At 44.5% G+C, this 19,052-nt stretch overlaps 1 protein-coding gene and 1 pseudogene across 15 annotated transcripts in view; one reads left to right on the top strand and one right to left on the bottom strand.

The window, feature by feature from the left end:
• Nucleotides 1-1,664, bottom strand: part of Apc (APC, WNT signaling pathway regulator) — a 101,894-nt gene extending 100,230 nt beyond the window's left edge. For 5 of the 14 annotated variants that reach the window (XM_006525529.4, XM_006525538.4, XM_006525534.4 and 2 more), the window contains exon 1: nt 685-1,664. In XM_006525529.4, the coding sequence (XP_006525592.1) occupies nt 685-849 (165 nt within the window). In that variant the 5' untranslated portion in view covers nt 850-1,664. The remainder of the gene's footprint in view (nt 1-684) is intronic. The other 9 variants (XM_030250288.1, XM_030250283.1, XM_030250286.1 and 6 more) reach the window with 4 other exon arrangements.
• Nucleotides 189-14,186, top strand: Gm10548 (predicted gene 10548; annotated as a pseudogene). The gene is made up of 2 exons (NR_040534.1): nt 189-478; nt 11,848-14,186. The product of NR_040534.1 is annotated as a predicted gene 10548 (transcript).
• Nucleotides 14,187-19,052: the final 4,866 nt, after the last annotated feature.

The following is a 19,052-nucleotide window of genomic DNA, read 5'->3' as shown; positions in this document are numbered from 1 at the left end:
GCGCTCCTTAGGCTAATACCTAAAGAAAGTAATCCTCCCTTGTGCCAGTAGGCATTATCTTACATTTATAAGGTCTTCTTTGTTTTTTAAGGAATATAACACTCCCCAATTCTTTCAATGGATCTACAAAACCTAACGCTTCCGTCTCAAAAGCTGAGTCCAAAGCCTATGACAGAGATAAATGATTTAAAAGCGAACAATCGGTTTGCCATCGTAGACTCCACTAGGCAGGCAGGAGTCGGGCTCTTAACCTACCCATCCCAGCCTACCGGGACTCTACTCAAAACCAGATCACATCCGCCTCTGAACAACCAGCCTTTCCTCTGCAACCCCATAAGTCAGGCTCAGACAATCCTCCCAGAACTCAGGTTTTGGTTTTTTGTTTTTTTAAAGGTTGAACGCGAAAAGAAATGGGCTGGACGACCCACGCACCTAGAGCGGACAGAAGACTGCTAGTAAGGGCGAGGCTGCCTGCGAGGTAAGGAAAGGTGCGAGGGCGGCGGGAGTCGCGACCTCCGTCCGCGGACTGGGGAGGGAAACCTGCGAGCCCGTGGCCAGCAGAAGGCCGGAGACGGGGCAAGTCAGGAGCGTGCAGACCGGAGGGCGGCGGAACCGGGCGGCTGGGGTCGAGTCCCAGCGCAGCCGCCCCGGGTGGGAGTCGCCGGCACGCGCAGCCGCACTCACCTGCCAGACGCTCGCTCCGCGGCCGCAAGCTCGGGCGCCGCCCGGGCGCCTCCCCTCCCCCGGGACTCGACCCCGGCCGCCGCCGGAGCTCCGGGCCCCGAGAGTCACGGGCGGTACGGAGGCGGGCAACGCGGCGACCGGCCCCGAGCGCAGGAAGGCGTACATAGGGGGCGCTGGAAGGGCCACTCCTCACTCCACCTTCCTCAACGGTAGCCGACTGCGCTCCCCGGGAACAGCATCGCGCCAGCCTCGGTCCGCTGCTCCCGGGCCTTCGCCCGAAGCTCCCCCAAGGTAGCGGCCGGGTTTCCGGCAGCCACACTCCGCCCCCTCAGCACAGGGCCTTCGCCATCTTGTTGGAGGCGGGAAGCGGGCAGTGCGCACGCGCGATGGGAGCGGCTGGCCGGCGTCCCGCTGCTCCGGAATGAGGGATTGGACTGCGCAGCCGCAGCAGCCTATGCCCTGCCTCTGCGGTATTTCGTTCCTCTCTTCTGGTCTTTGCTCCGGGGATCCTGAGTCTCTAACCTGCTCACCTTTCTCAATTGAACTGAAACCAAATTGGTAGACTTTTCCTGCGCACACTACAGCTAATCGTGAGCATCTGCTCATATCAAGCATCCACCAATTGCCACGTCCTGGGCTAGCGCACTGATAATAGATAAATGAGTGAATATGGATCCTAGAGCAAAGGGAGTCCCTAGCCCGGTGGAGAAGACAGAAATCGGTTTTTGTTCTGTAGGTGCCCCTCCAGCCGTCCGTCCTCTCCCGATTTAATTCCAAACCTACCTGCTCCGGACATCCCCAGTTTGTCTCAAACAGCTATCAGACAGCTTGCATTACCTGTCTATCATAATTTTCTTTGGGTGTTAACACTTATTATACAAACTGATCCCGCTTCTAGGGTTACAGCATTGGGGAATATAAACGCATGGAATTCACACTCTAGTATGAAGGAATAGACAAAAAAAAAAAAAAGTAAAACTAAAAATGATGGTAGTGATAAGGAATAGAAAAAGAACAAACCAAGGGACGGTGTTGCGCAATCTCTTCCCACAGGTAACATATGACCCTAAGACTGACTGACCAGATGCCCTGGGAAGATACTGGAACGGAGCATGTCAAGGGGACAGGAACACAGGAAGTTTAGGCGGAATGAGTTTGTGAGGGAAGACGGACAAATAGAAGTAAAGTTCGAAGACGGTGCTAGAATGGTAGAGGCCATGTTGAAAGAGCCTCCAGGCCAGGGTATGAGACTGGGCAGAACTCAGAGTAGTCCCTCCAGCCTGCTGAACCTCCCCTCGACAGCTCAAATGCATTAACTCCTGACTGCCTTTGTACATGGAAAGTTGACTTGCCACAAGACCTCCCTGTGTCTTATACATGCCTGACTTCTTGTCATCCATCACGTTTTGGTTTAATTGCCACTTCAGACAGGCCCCTCAGTCCTCTTTCCTAACTAAATCTGCCCTGCCCTGGGCATGAGCATCACCACCACACCTTGTCATTTCTTCCACCAGAGGATGTTTTTGAGTGTCCTCTCCATATCGCTGTAACCCAGGCTGACCTTGATCCTCCCACCTTAGTTCCCCAGTATTATAGGTGTGCATTGCTGTAATTGGCCCTTCAATTTTTATTTCATTTTTAAGAGAGGGCCTCAGATTCCCCAGCCTGTCCTCAGATGCACCTCAGATCGTCTTGCTTCTACCTCCCAAGTGCTAGAATTACAGACATGTGCTACAGTGTCTGACTATGATTTTAAATTATATATTCATTGTTGACTTATTGTCTCCTCACTAAGCAGTAAACTCCCTAAGAGCAGGACGATGTTTCATTTTTAACACCATGACTGACAAGGGGGGTTACTCAATAAATACCTGTTGAATTAATGAATGCGGACATTTGAACCTAAGCAGTTAGTGGTGTATTATATTGTTTTTCACCTACTGGCTCTTTAAATGAAATGTAAATCACTTTTCATATATGTCAGGGGCAATGGATCAGTAGATAGAGATTATATTATCTGTATGTGTAGAGGTGAGCAAAGGAAAAATTTAAATTACTGAGATGGCTATTGTATGTCCATTGTACTGAGGTAGATCCTTAGTCCTTACCATAGCCCTCCTAGGTTGCCTGCCATCCTCACATTGTATGAAGTGATTATGTCACTTGACCAAGAAAACTTTTCAAGATAGTGCTGACCCAGAGTCCAGGCCTGTCCTTCCATTTAGGGAAGGGATGTGGAGGCAGCGTCTTTGGCACTCAGCTGTGTTGTGGCTTCCTTTAGCCACCTGAACCACTGTCCATCCTATGCTGCTCTTGTGTGGATCCTCCCTGGGCTCCTGACTGAAAAAGCTGCCATTCTCTCCTCTTAGACAGGAGGAGCACTCACTCATTTTATCATTTCTTGTTTTTAAATTTTTGTATTTTTATTAAAAACTTACATATATTATCAGTGCGAGAAAAGAAGAAATACCCGGGAAATGGAGCAGATCCTACACACGAGTTTCAAGTCTTGGTTGGGCCTGGAATGAAGGACAGAGTAGGCCATAGGGCTCCGACTCTTTTCAAGACAGGGTTTCTCTGTATAGCCCTGGCTGTCCTGGAACTCACTCTGTAGATCAGGCTGACCTCGAACTCAGAAATCCTCTTGCCTCTGCCTCCCGAGTGCTGAGATTAAAGGCGTGCGCCACCATGCCCAGCGGTAGTTTCTCTATCTACAAACAAGAAGGATGATCCCCAGCCTCTAGATCTCTGGATCTGCAGTGATAACAAGTATTCAGTTATCACCAAGAGGGTTTGACAGATAATAAGAACAATTATGTGAAACACAGGCTTTGTCTTAGGGTTTTTATCAATGCAAAGAGACACCAGGACCACAGAAAACCATTTAACTGGGGTAGCTTACAATTCGGAGGTTCAGTTTATCGTTGTCATCCCAGGAAGCATGGCAGCATGCAAGCAGATATGGTGCTGGAGAAGGAGCTGAGAGTTCTGTCTAGATCCAGACGCTCAGGCAGCAGGAAGAGAGGGTGACACCAGACATGGCTTGAGCATCTGAAACCTCAAAGTCCCCAATAACACTTAGGCCTTACCTCCTAATAGTGCCACTCCCTATGGGTTTATAGGGCCATTGTCATTCAAACCTCCACAGGGTTCTTGTCACCAGCAATTCTATGGTATGGCTGAGAAGACTGAACACTTCACTGTGAGATTATCACTAGCTGGTGACAGGTGTGTGACTTGCATCTTATTACAGTTCATTGCTAAAAGGAGGAAAGACCCTGTGAATGAGGACAGGGAAGGGAACTCCATGAAGAGCCTGCACAGGAAAAGAATTTCTTGGAAGGGCCTTAGGTACCTACATGGTCTTCATGAGCAACAATCACCATTGTGCTCTCTGTGGTCCTGAGGCCTCTACTGGAGCCACTGTTGGGCATAGGAACCTAAACTGAGAGTGTGATGCTTGGTGACTTAGATGGTCAATGCTATTTCTGATGCCCCCAAACTAGACACAGCTGTGATCACCAGCACCGCTCTCAGTAGAATGGAATAGGTCACTTTGCCTCCCAACCCTCGCTTTCCACCTCAACGGGGGCAACTCAGTCATACACTAACCCCGATGTTTCATGCTGTCCAGCAGAAGGATAATGCAAGCCACCTGTGCAGTTTAAGACTTTGAAGAGCCACATTAAGAAAGGTGTTTTAAAATCACAAGTGAACCCTCCAGTCAAGGCTTAGGGAACATTGTGGAAAAGGGGGCACGAAGATTGTACGAGTCAAAGGTTGGGGAGGAGCAGAGTAAACCAGTGTGTTCTGGACATAACAGGACTGCTGTGCTCGGGAACTCACAGTGGCTGTGGTTGTCTGCTCTAGATTAATCTGGTCAATAAGCAAGCTCACACGCAGCAGGGAGGAACTCCTGAGCCCGGACCCCAAGCTGAGGGGCCACTGACAGTGGATCGCTTCTGGGGAAGAGCAAGTCAGTTTTCTTGGAGGGTGTGGCCCCAGCTGGTAAGCTAGGCCCCAGTGGATGACCTCGTGTCCTTGAATATAAAGACAGCACAGATTAGACTTGATATGTTATTCAAAAAAATGAAAAAACAGGAGGGGCTTGAGGGTAGGGAGTGGATTTGAGATGGACCTGAGAAGAGTTAGGTGGAGAGTTGGAGGGTCAATCTAAGCAAAATGCATTGCATACATGTCTGACATTCTCCAAAAATTAATAAAAATGTATTTTAAGACAAGTGGATTTCTAATTATTTATTTTATGTTTTGTTTTCCTCAAGACAAGGGTTCTCCACGTAGCCCTGGCTGTCCTAGAACTTACTCTGTAGACCAGGCTGTTCTGGAACTCAGAGATCCACCTGCCTCCGCCTCCCCAGTGGGATTAAAGGCATGCGCCACCACACCCTAATTATATGTTTCAAAGGTTTTACTTATGTGCATATGTGGGGGAGGGTTGTGCACTCTGTGTAGGGCCCCAGGAAGCTGGAAGAGGTCATTGGCTCCTCTGGAGCTGGAGGTGGACAGGTGATTGCCTGCTGCCCCGCACGGTCCCGGTAAACTCTGAAAGAAAATTATGAGCTCTTAACCACTGAACCGTCTCTCTAGCCACCTAACAGTGTATTTTATTTGACTCAGTATGTCCAACATGGACACTAGCCACATTTCAAGTGCTTAGTGGTCATGTGTGCTGAGTGGCTACCATATGTAGTAACACAACTCCAAACTGATCTACCAGGAACATTAGTATAGTACATGGATTTTCAATTTCAATAGTGAGACTGAAAGACCCACAACGTGAGGACTCCCCCACGTTCTGACTCAGGAGAGGCGACACCCCAAAATCACCAACTAGAAACGGTCTTGCTGCAAATTGCAAGAGGATTTTTATTTAAGAGCGCTCTCAGGCCCACGGTCATACACCACGCAGGGGTAGAGGACTGTGGCGCCCCGAGTAGCTGGATTAGGGGGTATTTAAAGGAAGAAACCACAACTCAAGGAGGTGGGAAGGGCGTTGTTGGAAAATACCAAAAATACCAGTTAAGAGTCACAAGGAAGTACAAAGTCACAAGTGTCACAAGGAATGGTAATTGTTAACTCTCAAGACAGTTTCTAAGAGCCCCTAACAATCTAAGAGCCCCTAGCAATAGCACCTTTGTATAGCGGGTTCCAGCAATGGTCAGGGTTGGTCAGGGTGACTTTCTTTGAATGAATACTCCTTGAACCCAGGAACTGGGTGGGGGGAGGGATGTTGCTATCTGTTTTATGATTAGCATACCTTGGAGCACTGAGTTTACTACTCTTTCAAGACCAGCTTCTGCCTCATGAGAAGGACAATTCTCTAAACAGAGGAAGAAAGTTAAGATATTTTGCACATGGAAGATAAATTAGATTCAGGACTTTTACCATTAATTTTATCTATTTCATAAGCTAAAAGAGTACTTTGAAGTTTTAAAAAGCTATGCAAGTATAGATGATATGGAGGATATCTGAATATGGAGTTAGGAGTTCTGTCTTCTCTGTGCAGCCTTAGCCAAGTTACCCTTCTGAACTTCTCTTTGCACCTCAGAAATAGGGATGATAACAGCTCCCTCAGACTTGTTTCAAAGATTACATAAAACAGTGCGTGTGAAAGTGCCTAGTATCTGGCACATTATTCAAAGGCCTCTAGAGAAACAGAAGGAAGTGTGTGTGTGTGTGTGTGTGTGTTTATGGGAATTGGTCTTTAGTGGTTCAGGAAGACTCTGTTGTCTGCAAGCAAGAAGGAAATCTAGTGATACAATTCGTTGAGTCCCAAGGCCTGTGAAATGAGCATCTCATGAGTGTAAGTCCCAGTTTGAATCTGAAAACTCAAAACAGGAGTACCTAGGTGCAAGGAGTGGAACAGGCGCAGGTCTACAATGGTGAGGGGCACTTCATTCACCTTCATTCCTTCCACCAATTCCAAAGCAAATCTCTTCAGGAGACACTAGTATAGATAAAACCAATGGGGGTGGCGGGGGAACTGGCTCTGTGTGAATTCCATAACCTAGTTAACTCGATATATAAATTTAGCTATCATATTTAATAAACATTTGAGAAACGTGATCTAAATATAAATAAATCTGAGTATATGGTGAGACAAACCGATAAACAGCAAAGAGGCTGGAAGATTTTGCCAAATCCAAGAACTCTGGAATAAAAATCGAGAAAATGTGTATATTAGATATTTCTATTCTGTTTCATCTTGGATGGCTTAGAGAGAGTGTTGGTTTTTTAAGTAGCCCATTTCTTCTGTGAACCTGTTGGTGGCCATCTAGGTCTAGAGGCAACTTCTTTTTTCATAGCCTATAATTCTCCTTTGATTGAAATAGTATTGTTTGCTGCACTCATGCCTATTTTCATTAGATGCCAACAAGAGGGCATGATGAGATTGGTCTCTCTCCCTCTCCCTTCTCTCTGCCTCTTCTCTCTCTTTCTCTCTCTTTGTTGAATTGAAAGCATCCAATCAAAAGCAAGAGGATTAATAATTTTAGAAGCTGAATCATGAGCACAACAACTATTCATAATAATCTTCTTCTTTTATATATGCTAAGAAGTTTTAATAACAAGGTTTTAAAGACATCTCTGAGGCTGATACTTCAATGTTTACTTCCCTCCTTTCTGTACAGCTAAAGTGTCAGCAGCAGGGTTACTTTTTTATGAAACCAATGAATATTAATTGTCATAGACTATCACTAGCATAGGCCCCAAGTTGATGGAAGTGTCTAAGTGATAGTCACAATCTTTTGTGAAAGCCACAAATGTAATGCACCCAGAACACAATTGGTTGAGGGCATCATCTCTATTTAGCATTTACTACTTAGTACTCTATTTAGTATTTAGTACTTATGCCCTGTTGTAAGACTCTGACGAGCCTTAACTACCAGAGACCCTCTGAGTGAGCCATGTGGAGCTGGGGAATCAATGCAAAAGCAAGAGGAGTTTATTATTCCAGAGTGCTGGGGTCGTCCTGCACCCAAAGGAGAGGTGGCCATCTCAGGCAGCCTGTTCGGCCAGTTTTTTATATAGTTTTTCAGGGGTAGAATACAGCAACAGCAACTAGGCATAACATGATTGACAGAACAGTGTGACTTTTAAACTGATTGGTTTTTAGGGAATGAGGTTGTAGAGGCTTCCCATAACTGCAGGCAGCCAACAGTCAATCTACCCTGTGGTTCTTTCTGAGGGATGCAGCAATCAGTCTCTCCCTTCTGGAGAGCTGTACCCGTGTGCTCAGGACCCCTCTCTTCCAGGAGGGGAGGGGTCTAGTGGAATTTCCCAAAGGCCCTGAGCTGACTTCTTCACTGTCACAGTTCTTTTTGTGTCAGGCATTCTTAGAGTGGCCACAGTGATTTTTGAGGTCCACCATGGGAAGCTGAACTTGGGCTGCAAGTGTTTACTCACAGTCACGACTATGTGTACGGTCTTATTGCTAACCGTTATGGCAGAAGACCTGCTTCCAGGACCACTCCAACCGTCAGCTCTCTTGGAATTATAGCACAAAGGCACTGAACCAGAGATCACGGTTATGTATGTAAAGAGGCAGAAATTGGTCTACAGAGCCACTTTTTTAAAAGAAAATCACTAGGGGTGGTGGCACGTGCCCTGAGCAATCCCAGGGTTCCAGAGAGAGCAAGAAATGGAGTGCCATTTTATTTTCTCAAGCACCACGATAGATTCTTATAGGGGTTAGAAGGCCAACGATGCTGGATTTGGCCTATGACCTTAAAGCAATCAGTGAGAAAAATACAACAGAAAAACCTTCTACATGTGGAAGTTAAACAAACGGACCAAATGTATAAAACCCACAAATTACTGAAAGTCAAATGAGATGAAACCAGATAGCCTTATAGCCATTAAAGGAATTGAACTTGCCGTTAAAATGTTGTAGATGAAGATACAGATGTTCTCAACTGGACAGCTCCAGCAAACATCATTACTAACCTTCTACAGTCTTCCAGGAGACCAAAAAGACAGGCATGCTTCTCTCCTCACTTTGGGAGGCCAGTGCTACTCGGATACCCTGAATCATACAGTGCCGTAAACGAACACTAGAGAACTACATCTCTCATAAACTCAGATGCAGACATTCTCAACAGAGTGCTAGCATTTCAAATAAAAATGCATTTTAAAAAGTACACAATATGACCAAGTAAATAGCTACCATCTATCTTAACTACATAAACCAACCAATATAGCCACATTACATATCACAGGCTAAAGAAGAAAATTCACATAGCATCATTATCAATTGATGCAGAAAATGAATCAGATAAGACCCAACACTCATTTATAATAAAATATGGATCTCCCTCCTGCACAGTAAGTGTTCATAATGTAAATAAAGCTATGACTGTTGAGAATGAGAGCATGTTCTACCAGTCAATAAGAGAGTTTGACAAATGAAGACACAGAGTGATTGGCAAACCGAGACCAGAGCGTGACCTGGCTCTGTCTCTAAAATTGCTTGGCTTGGAAAAGCAGCCCAGCCACCCGGATTCTCTGCCCTCATCTCCACTTCACCAAAAAGAAGCACTTCTCACAGATTCTCACCATATGATTCATTACCCAACATGCCCGCATGAGCAATTATTTAACATGAATCCACGCCCCTGGTCCATCTGTGCTGGTTGGCTTTATGTCAGTTGACATAATCCAGGGTCACCTGGAAAGAGGGAACCTCAACTGAGTGATTGCCTCCATCTGATGGGCAGTGGACATGTCTTACGGCATTTTCTTAAACTGATAATTGCTGTGGGAAGTCCCAGCCAGCCCTGGGCAGGAGGTCTTGAGTTGTGTAAGAAAGCAAGCTGAGAAAGCCATGGGGAGCGAGGCAGTAAGACTTGTTCCTCTGTGGTCTCTGCCTCAGTTCCCACTGGCAAGTTCCCACCTTGACACTCTCAATGATGTCCTAGAATTTGCAAGCCAAAGAAATCCCTAATTTCCCCCAAGCTGCTTTGGGTCAGTATTTTATCCCAGCAACAGAGAAACAACCTAGGGCACCATTTTATTAAGACACTATCTTCTAAATTTTACTCTGTGTTCTAAAACTCATGATTAAGAAAGCAGGGCTTGGATCCATGTTCTTCCCCAGTCAAACATTCGGGTACTTACTTACATACATACTGCTGGCAACTTCATTGCAAACATTGAGGCAGACAGATCCAGCAAAACCAGGCTCACGTTCCACAAAAACCATGAAATAATACATATTTCTTGTAAGTAGTTGAGTCTTGGCAAAATGTTACATAGCAATAGATTATTACAAGAACATCTGAGCTCCGATTCCAACTAAGGTGGTCATAGAACCGACCTGCAGTCAGTCTTTCATCATAAAACCATTACCATTTTTATTATTTTCCTTTTTTCATGTGTGTGTACATGTGCATGTGCATGTGTGTATGTGCACATGTATGTGTGTGTGCAAGTGCATGTGTGCACTCACACATGAACCTGCCAGAGACTGAACTAAGCTATGCCACCACATCCATATCAACTTCTCATTTATTATACAATATGCCACCCTTCTGAACTCCACCGATTTTGGAATGTGTTCCAACTGAATCAGCTGAATGTAATAAAGCAGCCAGAGACGCTGAGCTTTTCCATCTAGTGATAGAGAAAAGGAAAACTCTCCATCTGGATAGAAATTGATAATTAGCCATATCCAGTTCCTGGATATTTGGCTTTTAAACGAAATCAGGCACAGTAATGTTTATTTCCCTTGGCTTTTACTGAAAATGTTATTTAGTCCTTCTAGCCTTTAAAGAGACAACAGCAGTGAAACTTGATTATTAGGTTACTAAAAATTGTTTCATTTTATATTACAAGTGTAGTGGATTTATTGGAAACAAAAATTGGAAGTTCAGAAAAATCACCAAAAAAAATTAAAAAAAAAACAAAAAGAAAAGAAAAGGAAAGGAAAGGAAAGGAAAGGAAAGGAAAGGAAAGGAAAGGAAAGAAAAGGAAAGGAAAGAAAAAGCCAACTTAACATCTGGGATAATTGTTAACTATTTTTCAGACTTATTTTAACATAAACAACAGCTCAGAATAACAATTTCTCCATCAGCAATCTATCTTTTTTTTAAACAACAAGAAAAGTGGAGACCGTTATGGTGACTCTGTGGGTAAGGGCATTGCCGCCAAGCCTGAAGACCCGAGTTGGCTCCCTAGGACCTACAAGGTAGAGGAGAGAAGCAGCTGTCCTCTGACTTCCACAAGGATGCCACAGCACGTGTATTTATGCACTCTGCCCCCCCCACAATAAATAAATAAATAAATAAATATTTAAAGGATGCAAAATATTTCATTTAAAAGAATTTAAGGTCATCTTGACTACATAAGCAACTTCTAAGGCAGATTAGTTCTGTGAAATTCTATTCCAAAAGACAAAACCAAAACAACACAAGATCAACACACCTCTAAAACACAATCCTTTTTTTTTCTCCTGAGGAGTGTCTAAGTTCATTTTAATGATGACTCTTTTATGTACACTTTAGATCTGCTTTGCCATAAAAATCTAGAACATTTTAATGAATGGAATTTAACAAAGAAAATGAATCTATTGATTTCACTGAAACCCATAACCATGTCCCCACATAGCTCAAGGCTTGACTGATGGCATGGCTAATTCAACTCTAGCAACGGGTCTGAATAATTCAGGGGGATATCTATAAACCTAAGGCAGCCCCAGCAGCAGTCTGTGATTAGTGAGGTCCAAGGGAAACAACCACACACTCTGTCTCCCTTCATGGTGCCACTGCTGTGCTAGAATGGGGAATGAGCAAAGGGTCCTTAGAGTTGCAACAGCATCTTCAGTAGGCTGGAGCTAGCTTGATGGGGAGAGCTGATTGTGAAATCTTAGAGATTTTATGAGCTGGCTATTAAAGACAGCCATTATTAAAGATTAAATGATATCAAATTATAATTCAATTATAATGTTGAAAACAAAACTAGTGATTACTTGAGGCTGTCAATTTTTGGTCAGTTTACTGCATTTCTATTCCCACACTCTGGCTGCTCTTCCATCTTTTGTATTTTTGTGGTAGGGTTCTGTATGATGTGCCAGGACACATTTTTCATAGCCATGCTCAGTGGTGCCACATTGGTATCTTGAAACCTAAGTATTTCTTTGCATTATAGGTATCAACAAATGGTCCAGGGAGCCTCGGGTTACAGTGCAGACATGGCCAAGTCCAAGACCCACACAACCAGTCCTGCAAATGGCACAGAAATGGCATCAAGAAACCCCGGTCGCAAAGATACGAATCTCTTAAGGGGGTTGACCCGAAGTTCCTGAGGAACATGCTCTTTGCCAAGAAGCACAACAAGAAAGGCCTGAAGAAGATGCAGGCCAACAGTGCAAAGGCAGTGAGTGCGCGTGCAGAGGCCATCAAGGCACTGGTGAAGCCTCAGGCCGTCAAGCCCAAGATGCCAAAGGGCCCCAGCCGCAAACTCAGCCTAACTACACCAAGCAGAAATGAAAGATACATACAGAGACCAGAGATAATCATGACCTCAACAGGGGAGAGGACGTCAGAGTTCCGGCAAGTGAAGGAGTTGGCATGATAGACATTGTCCCGTTTTTGGACACAGTGACTACAGCTTAGGTTGTAGGGAGGGCAGCCTAAAGGATGGACGTGAGGTTGAGTCGCCAAGCTCCACTTGACCTCGGGGTGGAGGGGTCAGATGAAAAACTATATATCTTTCAGTTATGAAATAAGGCTGCAGCAAGAACAGAGGCATTTGGGGGCACAGCCAGGTGTGGCCATTCGTTCTTCTCTTCCATCCACATATATCCCATCCTGATGGGGAGAGAAGAAGAAACTCTTCAAGGCTGTTTGCTGAACAGTAATTACGTTGAACTTGCTCCAAAAAGATTGAGTTACAGTCTTACTGAGCTGAATATTTACTCCAAGAGACTGATTTTGAAAGTGCAAATACCTAGTTATCTTAAGAGTGGTAAGATGGAGTTTCCTCCCATCAGTAAAAATGAGGACTTTAGAGATAAGCTGAATTCCGAGATAGAGAAATAAACTATTTCCACTTGAGCTGTGGGCTGTAAATCTTAAACGCATTACTCTATGGTATACTCTTTGAAGTCTTAGCATTAGTGTGTGCTGTAGGCAGGAGAATTACTCAGATGAGTGTGAGATCATTGCTTCAGCATCTGAAGTGTTTGTGGGTTCCAGGGGGTACACTTGGAGGGGCATTTCTCTTTCTGGGCGTCTGACCTGGAGTCCGCAGCAGCTTTCAGCTTCTCCCAGCAATAACAGCTCAGTGATGGTGCAGCTTCTTCAGAGGCTGGGATGTATTATCCATCCATTCAACATCTGAATATGACCTCAAAGGGGCAGAAGTGTTTATCAGGCATGTGTGGTATGCTAATGCCTGTCTGTAAATGTCATGCTGGAAAGGCAGTACTTACTTCCCGGAGCTCGATGACAGCAACAAAGAGAGGAGCAGGCTGACAACCACCTCCGCCTGAGAGCATTTGATATGTTACCCCAGCTAAATCTCTCAAATAATAGACTGCTTTTCCTTCTCCCTTGATGACAAAGGGCAGCAAAGAGGCAGGGCACGAAGTCAGGGGCAGGAATGAGTCAGTGAGTGGATGTGGTGGCATCAGAGCAGGACAGACATTAATGATGGGGAAGAAGCTGTGCAAACATCAACTCCCCGACTGTGACACATTGGGTCTGAGTCTTTCCTCCTCAACCCCAGAAGTCTCCTCTGAACCAAGGGCACGTGCAGTGGGATGAAGGCACTGGACTCACTCTGGGGGAGGGTGCTCTGCTGCTGCGATAGCTTGGTGTTGGCGCCGTCATCTATGGCAGAAAAATGGAAGTCGGGAGCCGAGGGACTGGGAAGTCAGGGAAATGAGGAGGTCTTCCTTTCTAGTAGTGGGAATGAAATGTTTAAAGAGAATAATTAATTGAAGCAGAAACTCTACCTCTCTTCAGGGAGCTCTTCCATATCAATTCAAATATCTACCCTTAATACACAAGCGTGTTCGTGCAACACACACACACACACACACACACACACACACACACACACACAGAGAGAGAGAGACACACACACACACACTGTTTTATCAGTATAATAAAGTCCAAGGAAGGAGAGAAGTTACTTAACTTTATGCTGGGATAAGAAATGAAGGACTACTTGAGAATGTAAGAGTCTTGGGGCTGGAGAGATGAGTCAGTTAAGATCACTGGTTACTCTTCCAGAGGAGCTGAGTTTGAGTCTCGGAATCCACCTGGTGTCCCACAGCCATCGTAACTCCAGTTTTAGGGTATGCAACAGCATCTTCTGGCCTCCCTTAACACCAGGCACACATGGTGCCCAGACATACATGCAAGCAAAACACCCATATGCATAAATCAAAGTAAGTAAATCGTTTAGAAAAAAATAATAGTAGCTGAATCTCTTCATTGGTATATCCTTTCATTTTCTAAGCAATAAATGTTTTCAAATACATTTTGCTTTGGCATAATCCTTTAAAATATACCTGCAACTAAGAAATATGCATTAATTCTAAAATTGATTCTGTATCATAGATGGTTTACTTTTTAAAAATGCTTATTGTAGCTTACTATTCATAGTCCAAGCCCCTGTCCTTACCCATGCCGTCTAAGCAAGCATTTCTAGCACAGCAGTGCATTAATTAACACAGCATCTAACCTCAGAACAGCATATTATGGCTTTGTTACAAAACCTGACAGATGGGAGAACGAGATGCAGAAAAACAAAGCTCGCTTCAAAACAAGCTACTTTAAAAACAGTTATTAAAACTGATAGTGATCGAGTGCAAAGTAGCAGCTTCAATTCCTTATTTACTTCTAAGAAATTTGCATAGGGCCAAAAGTTTATATCATACATTAGCTCCTAGAGATTATGAAAGAATAAAACAGAGCTTTTATCAAGATCTCCTCATAAGGAGCTATCTGATATATTGTTTCTAGTTATGTCGCTGAAGAATCCTGATCCAGACCGAGCTATTCCCACAGAAGCAAAGAAGATGCTGTCTTTGCCTTTAGTAAGGGAACGAAGTGACTCCTTTGGGTACCAGAATGGAACCCATCTGTGGTTGTGGTTGGAAGCAGGTGATGCCCCGCACTGCTCCTGTTAATGAAGGAGAAGAAACATCACATTCTGTTGCTGGGAATTCAAGAACTGTAGCTGTAGAGTGTGGCTCTCTCTTCCCTCGGGGATCATCAGGTCCATGAGGACAGTGGGAGCAGAGATGACAAACGAGGGTGAGGGGAGTGAGGGCAGAAGCCCTCGGTGTGAGTACTTAGGGTGAATGATCACCCCAGGACCAGCAGCGGGGAGTCAAATCAACTTTACTTGGGGGTGATTCAAGGTTTATATAATTTGGGGGATTGGGAATAAGGACATCCAGGATAGGCAAAGGTCATTCGCTGAAGACGTAGGGTACCGAAATACCTCATTAGCACAGGGAAGCATTTCAGGAATCTCAGGTGCTAGCTGACTGTGTTCTTATCAGGAGAAAAGAAGTTGCTCCTGGCAAATGGATGGACCTGGAGGGCATCATCCTGAGTGAGGTAACCCAATCACAAAGGAACTCACACAATATGTACTCACTGATAAGTGGATAGTAGCCCAAAAACTTAGGATATCCAAGATATAAGATACAATTTGCTAACCGCATGAAACTCAAGAAGAACGAAGACCAAAGTGTGCACACTTTGCCCCTTCTTAGAATTGGGAACAAAGCACCCATGGAAGGAGTTACAGAGACAAAATTTGGAGCTGTGATGAAAGGATGGACCATCTAGTGATTGCCATATCCGGGGATCCATCCCATAATCAGCTTCCAAATGCTGACACCATTGCAAACACTAGCAAGATTTTGCTGAAAGGACCCAGATATAGCTCTCTCTTGTGAGACTATGCCGGGGCCTAGCAAACACAGAAGTGGATGCTCACAGTCAGCTAATGGATGGATCACAGGGCCCCCAATGGAGGAGCTAGAGAGAGTACCCAAGGAGCTAAAGAGATCTGCAACCCTATAGGTGCAACATTATGAACTAACCAGTACCCCGGAGCTCTTGACTCTAGCTGCATATGTATCAAAAGATGGCCTAGTCGGCCATCACTGGAAAGAGAGGCCCATTGGACACGCAAACTTTATATGCCCCAGTACAGGGGAACGCCAGGGCCAAAAAGGGGGAGTGGGTGGGTAGGGGAGTGGGGGGTGAGTATGGGGGACTTTTGGTATAGCATTGGAAATGTAAATGAGGAAAATACATAATAAAAATTTTTTAAAAAAAGAAGTTGCTCCTGTAATCTAACTAAGGCTATGTGGCATTCATTCCACAGGTAGAATTCTTAACTCCCCAGAGAAGGTCAGAAAAGGAAACGGAGTCTTCCATATTCCACCGAGCTCAGAGGCTATCTGGTCATTGGCGGACCTCGACTGACCTTAAATAACAGAGTTTTCCCACAGAAAAGTACAAATTTTCTTACTCTTGGTGCTTTCTGAAACAAAGACAACAAGCTGGATCTTGGGGAGACTCTTGTTCTGGTCCCCAAAGTTTGTAGGGGGCTGAACAACGGAAAGACAGAAGTGGTTTCATTTTTATTTCAGTTCCGCCTCCAGCTCCTCCAGCTCCTCCAGCTCCTCCAGCTCCTCCAGCTCCTCCAGCTCCTCCAGCTCCCCCAGCTCCTCCAGCTCCTCCTGCTCCTCCAGCTCCTCCAGCTCCTCCAGCTCCTCCACCTCCTCCAGCTCCTCCAGCTCCTCCAGCTCCTCCTGCTCCTCCAGCTCCTCCAGCTCCTCCACCTCCTCCAGCTCCTCCAGCTCCTCCAGCTCCTCCAGCTCCTCCTGCTCCCCCAGCTCCTCCTGCTCCTCCAGCTCCTCCAGCTCCTCCAGCTCCTCCAGCTCCTCCAGCTCCTCTGCTGAAAGTTTCCATTTGGAGTTAAGTAACCAAAGACTGCTGGGTCCTCAAGGTCCCCAGAGAACCACTTATGTGGAGACCACGGCACTATCCAGTCATCGTTGGGCTAGTTACAGCTGGGGGAAAGTAGTTCTGAAAATTAAAGCAAACAATCTAAGCTGTTCTACCAAGATGTACTTTGGTACAAAAACCACATATGACTGATACAAATTGATTTCAGATAATAACAAAAGTTATTTGTATCATGTTGTAGGTATTGAAGACAAGGCATAGCTTTTTGGAAAGGTGCACTAACAAAGATGAAGTTATTGGGATACATTTACCCATAGAATTTTCCAGGAACAGATGATGATGTTTAAACATTTTTGATGCCAAAATTGCAGAATCAAATATAAAATCTTCATGCATGCTAACCTCATAGATAACCTTGTAAGAGTAACTTCTTCCATTGGGTTTTTAAGAAATGTGTAATATTCTGAACAACAAAGGGACTCTCTGTATCAATCAGTGTGCCTAGCTTGCTCCAAATCCCTTGGTACCCTTATTTTTTTTCTTGGTTTATTTAGCTGAAATTAATATTGAAATAATATAAATAGTTCTCTGTACCCATGGACCCAAACAACAGTAAATTGAAAACATTTGGGAAAAATATTATCTGTACTTAATATGTACCTTCTTTTTCCTTGTTATTGTTTTCTGAATAGTACAGTGTAGCAAATATCTGTAGAGCATTTGAAGTGATCTAAAGTACACAGGAAGATGTCTGTAGGTTTTACTCAAATACTAAGCCATTTTATATATCACACTTGAGTATATGTAATTTTGATATCTGTGGAGCTCTTGTCCCTTACAGGTACTGAGGGACCATTTCAACACTGGATTTAGATTGCATTCGTCTAATCTATATCAAAAGAGTCTAAGCCCATGAGTTTCAATTTCACACTAAAGCAAATGACTTATATTCCTCTTCTATCATGAAGAGCACATCCGACACTTCAAACAGTTAGCAAGAAAATGAAAGGCCTGTCCCCAGGAATACTCTGCTTCAGGTTCCAGCTTTAGTGGGGCATAGCAGTTGTCATGGGGAAGCAGAAGGTGAGGCCATGTCAGTGATCTAGAACCTATATGCCCCTACATGAAAGTCTATCTGTATTCACAGAACTGGGTCTAATCACTTTCTTATGATAATAGGAAATGTTTTCCCCCAAAATAAAGTTATAATAAATGTAATAATTTTATTTGTTTTTGTTTAGTTTAGTTTTAGAGACGGTGTTTCTCTGTATAGTTCTTGGTGTCCTGGAACTAGCTCTGTAGACCAGCGTGACCTCGAACTCAGAAATCCACCTGTCTCTGCCTCCTGGGCACTGGGATTAAAGGCAAGTGCCACCATTCCTGGCAAATGCAATACTTTTAAATTTAGACTTTCTTATGAAAAACTAATTTATGAAAGCTGCAGTCTTCCATGACACTAATGTATGCACCTTGAAGATGAATGTCCTGATTTGCACATTCAATGACTCGAGCTGATTTTCCCAGAATACAGCACAGAGTCAAATATTCTCACCAGGCTAAGAATAGAAATAAGCTGTTAGTAAGAGGAGTTCTGGGTGAGACGTAGACCTGCGAAGACTCAATGATTTAAAATGGAGCCGGATAGAACAAAAGCAGAGATTTCTCCTCCCCCATACGATATGGTATCTTACAATAGCAGCCCAAATACTCCTGTGATTTGCATCAGCAGTGGCAGAATTCCTTGGCTTGGAGGCTTAGGGCATAGATTCTCTCCTCCCCTCTCATATAGGGATGCAGTGGGGATAGATATGGCTCTCCTGCGCATGGGTTTTGATGAAAAAGAAACAAGCTGATTTATTTTTATTGTTGTGCTTTTCTTGTTTCTAATAAGGCTAGAAGAAAAAAGAAAGGTTGCATAGCTAGTCCCATCTCTGGTGAAGATGGAGATCTAGGAACGGGACTCAGCCCCATTAGACAGAGCTTAGAGTGAATGCAGGAAAAATTCTTCGTACACACAAGTCACGAGGCTGAGAGCTCGTACTGAGGAGTGTGCTTTTCCTGGCCCTCAGGACCTTACAGCTGGGGTTATGTGGCATGGATTTGAGGGTGGGGGTGATGTGAGTAAAGAAACATTATTGGGAATGCAAAATATTAGCTATGTAGTAACAGGCTCCTCCGCTATCAAGGAGCCCTAAAATTACAGTAAAAATGACCGGAGGGAAAGAGGAATGGATAGTTTTAGGGGGTTCATTGAGTGGCACCAATGTGACAAAGGCAGTTCAGAGTCACTTTTCTGCAGCTGCAGGCTGGGCAACAACAAACCTGAATCCCAGCTATTTTGCAGAGCAGCAAAGCTTTCTTTCCACGTACACCAGCTCCAGCATTCACAGCGCTCGCCCTCATGGTAAAGAC

This window comes from Mus musculus, chromosome 18 (genome assembly GCF_000001635.26).
Source record: "Mus musculus strain C57BL/6J chromosome 18, GRCm38.p6 C57BL/6J".
In the NCBI taxonomy this organism is placed as follows: domain Eukaryota; kingdom Metazoa; phylum Chordata; class Mammalia; order Rodentia; family Muridae; genus Mus; species Mus musculus.
This window is presented reverse-complemented; position numbering and strand designations above follow the sequence as displayed.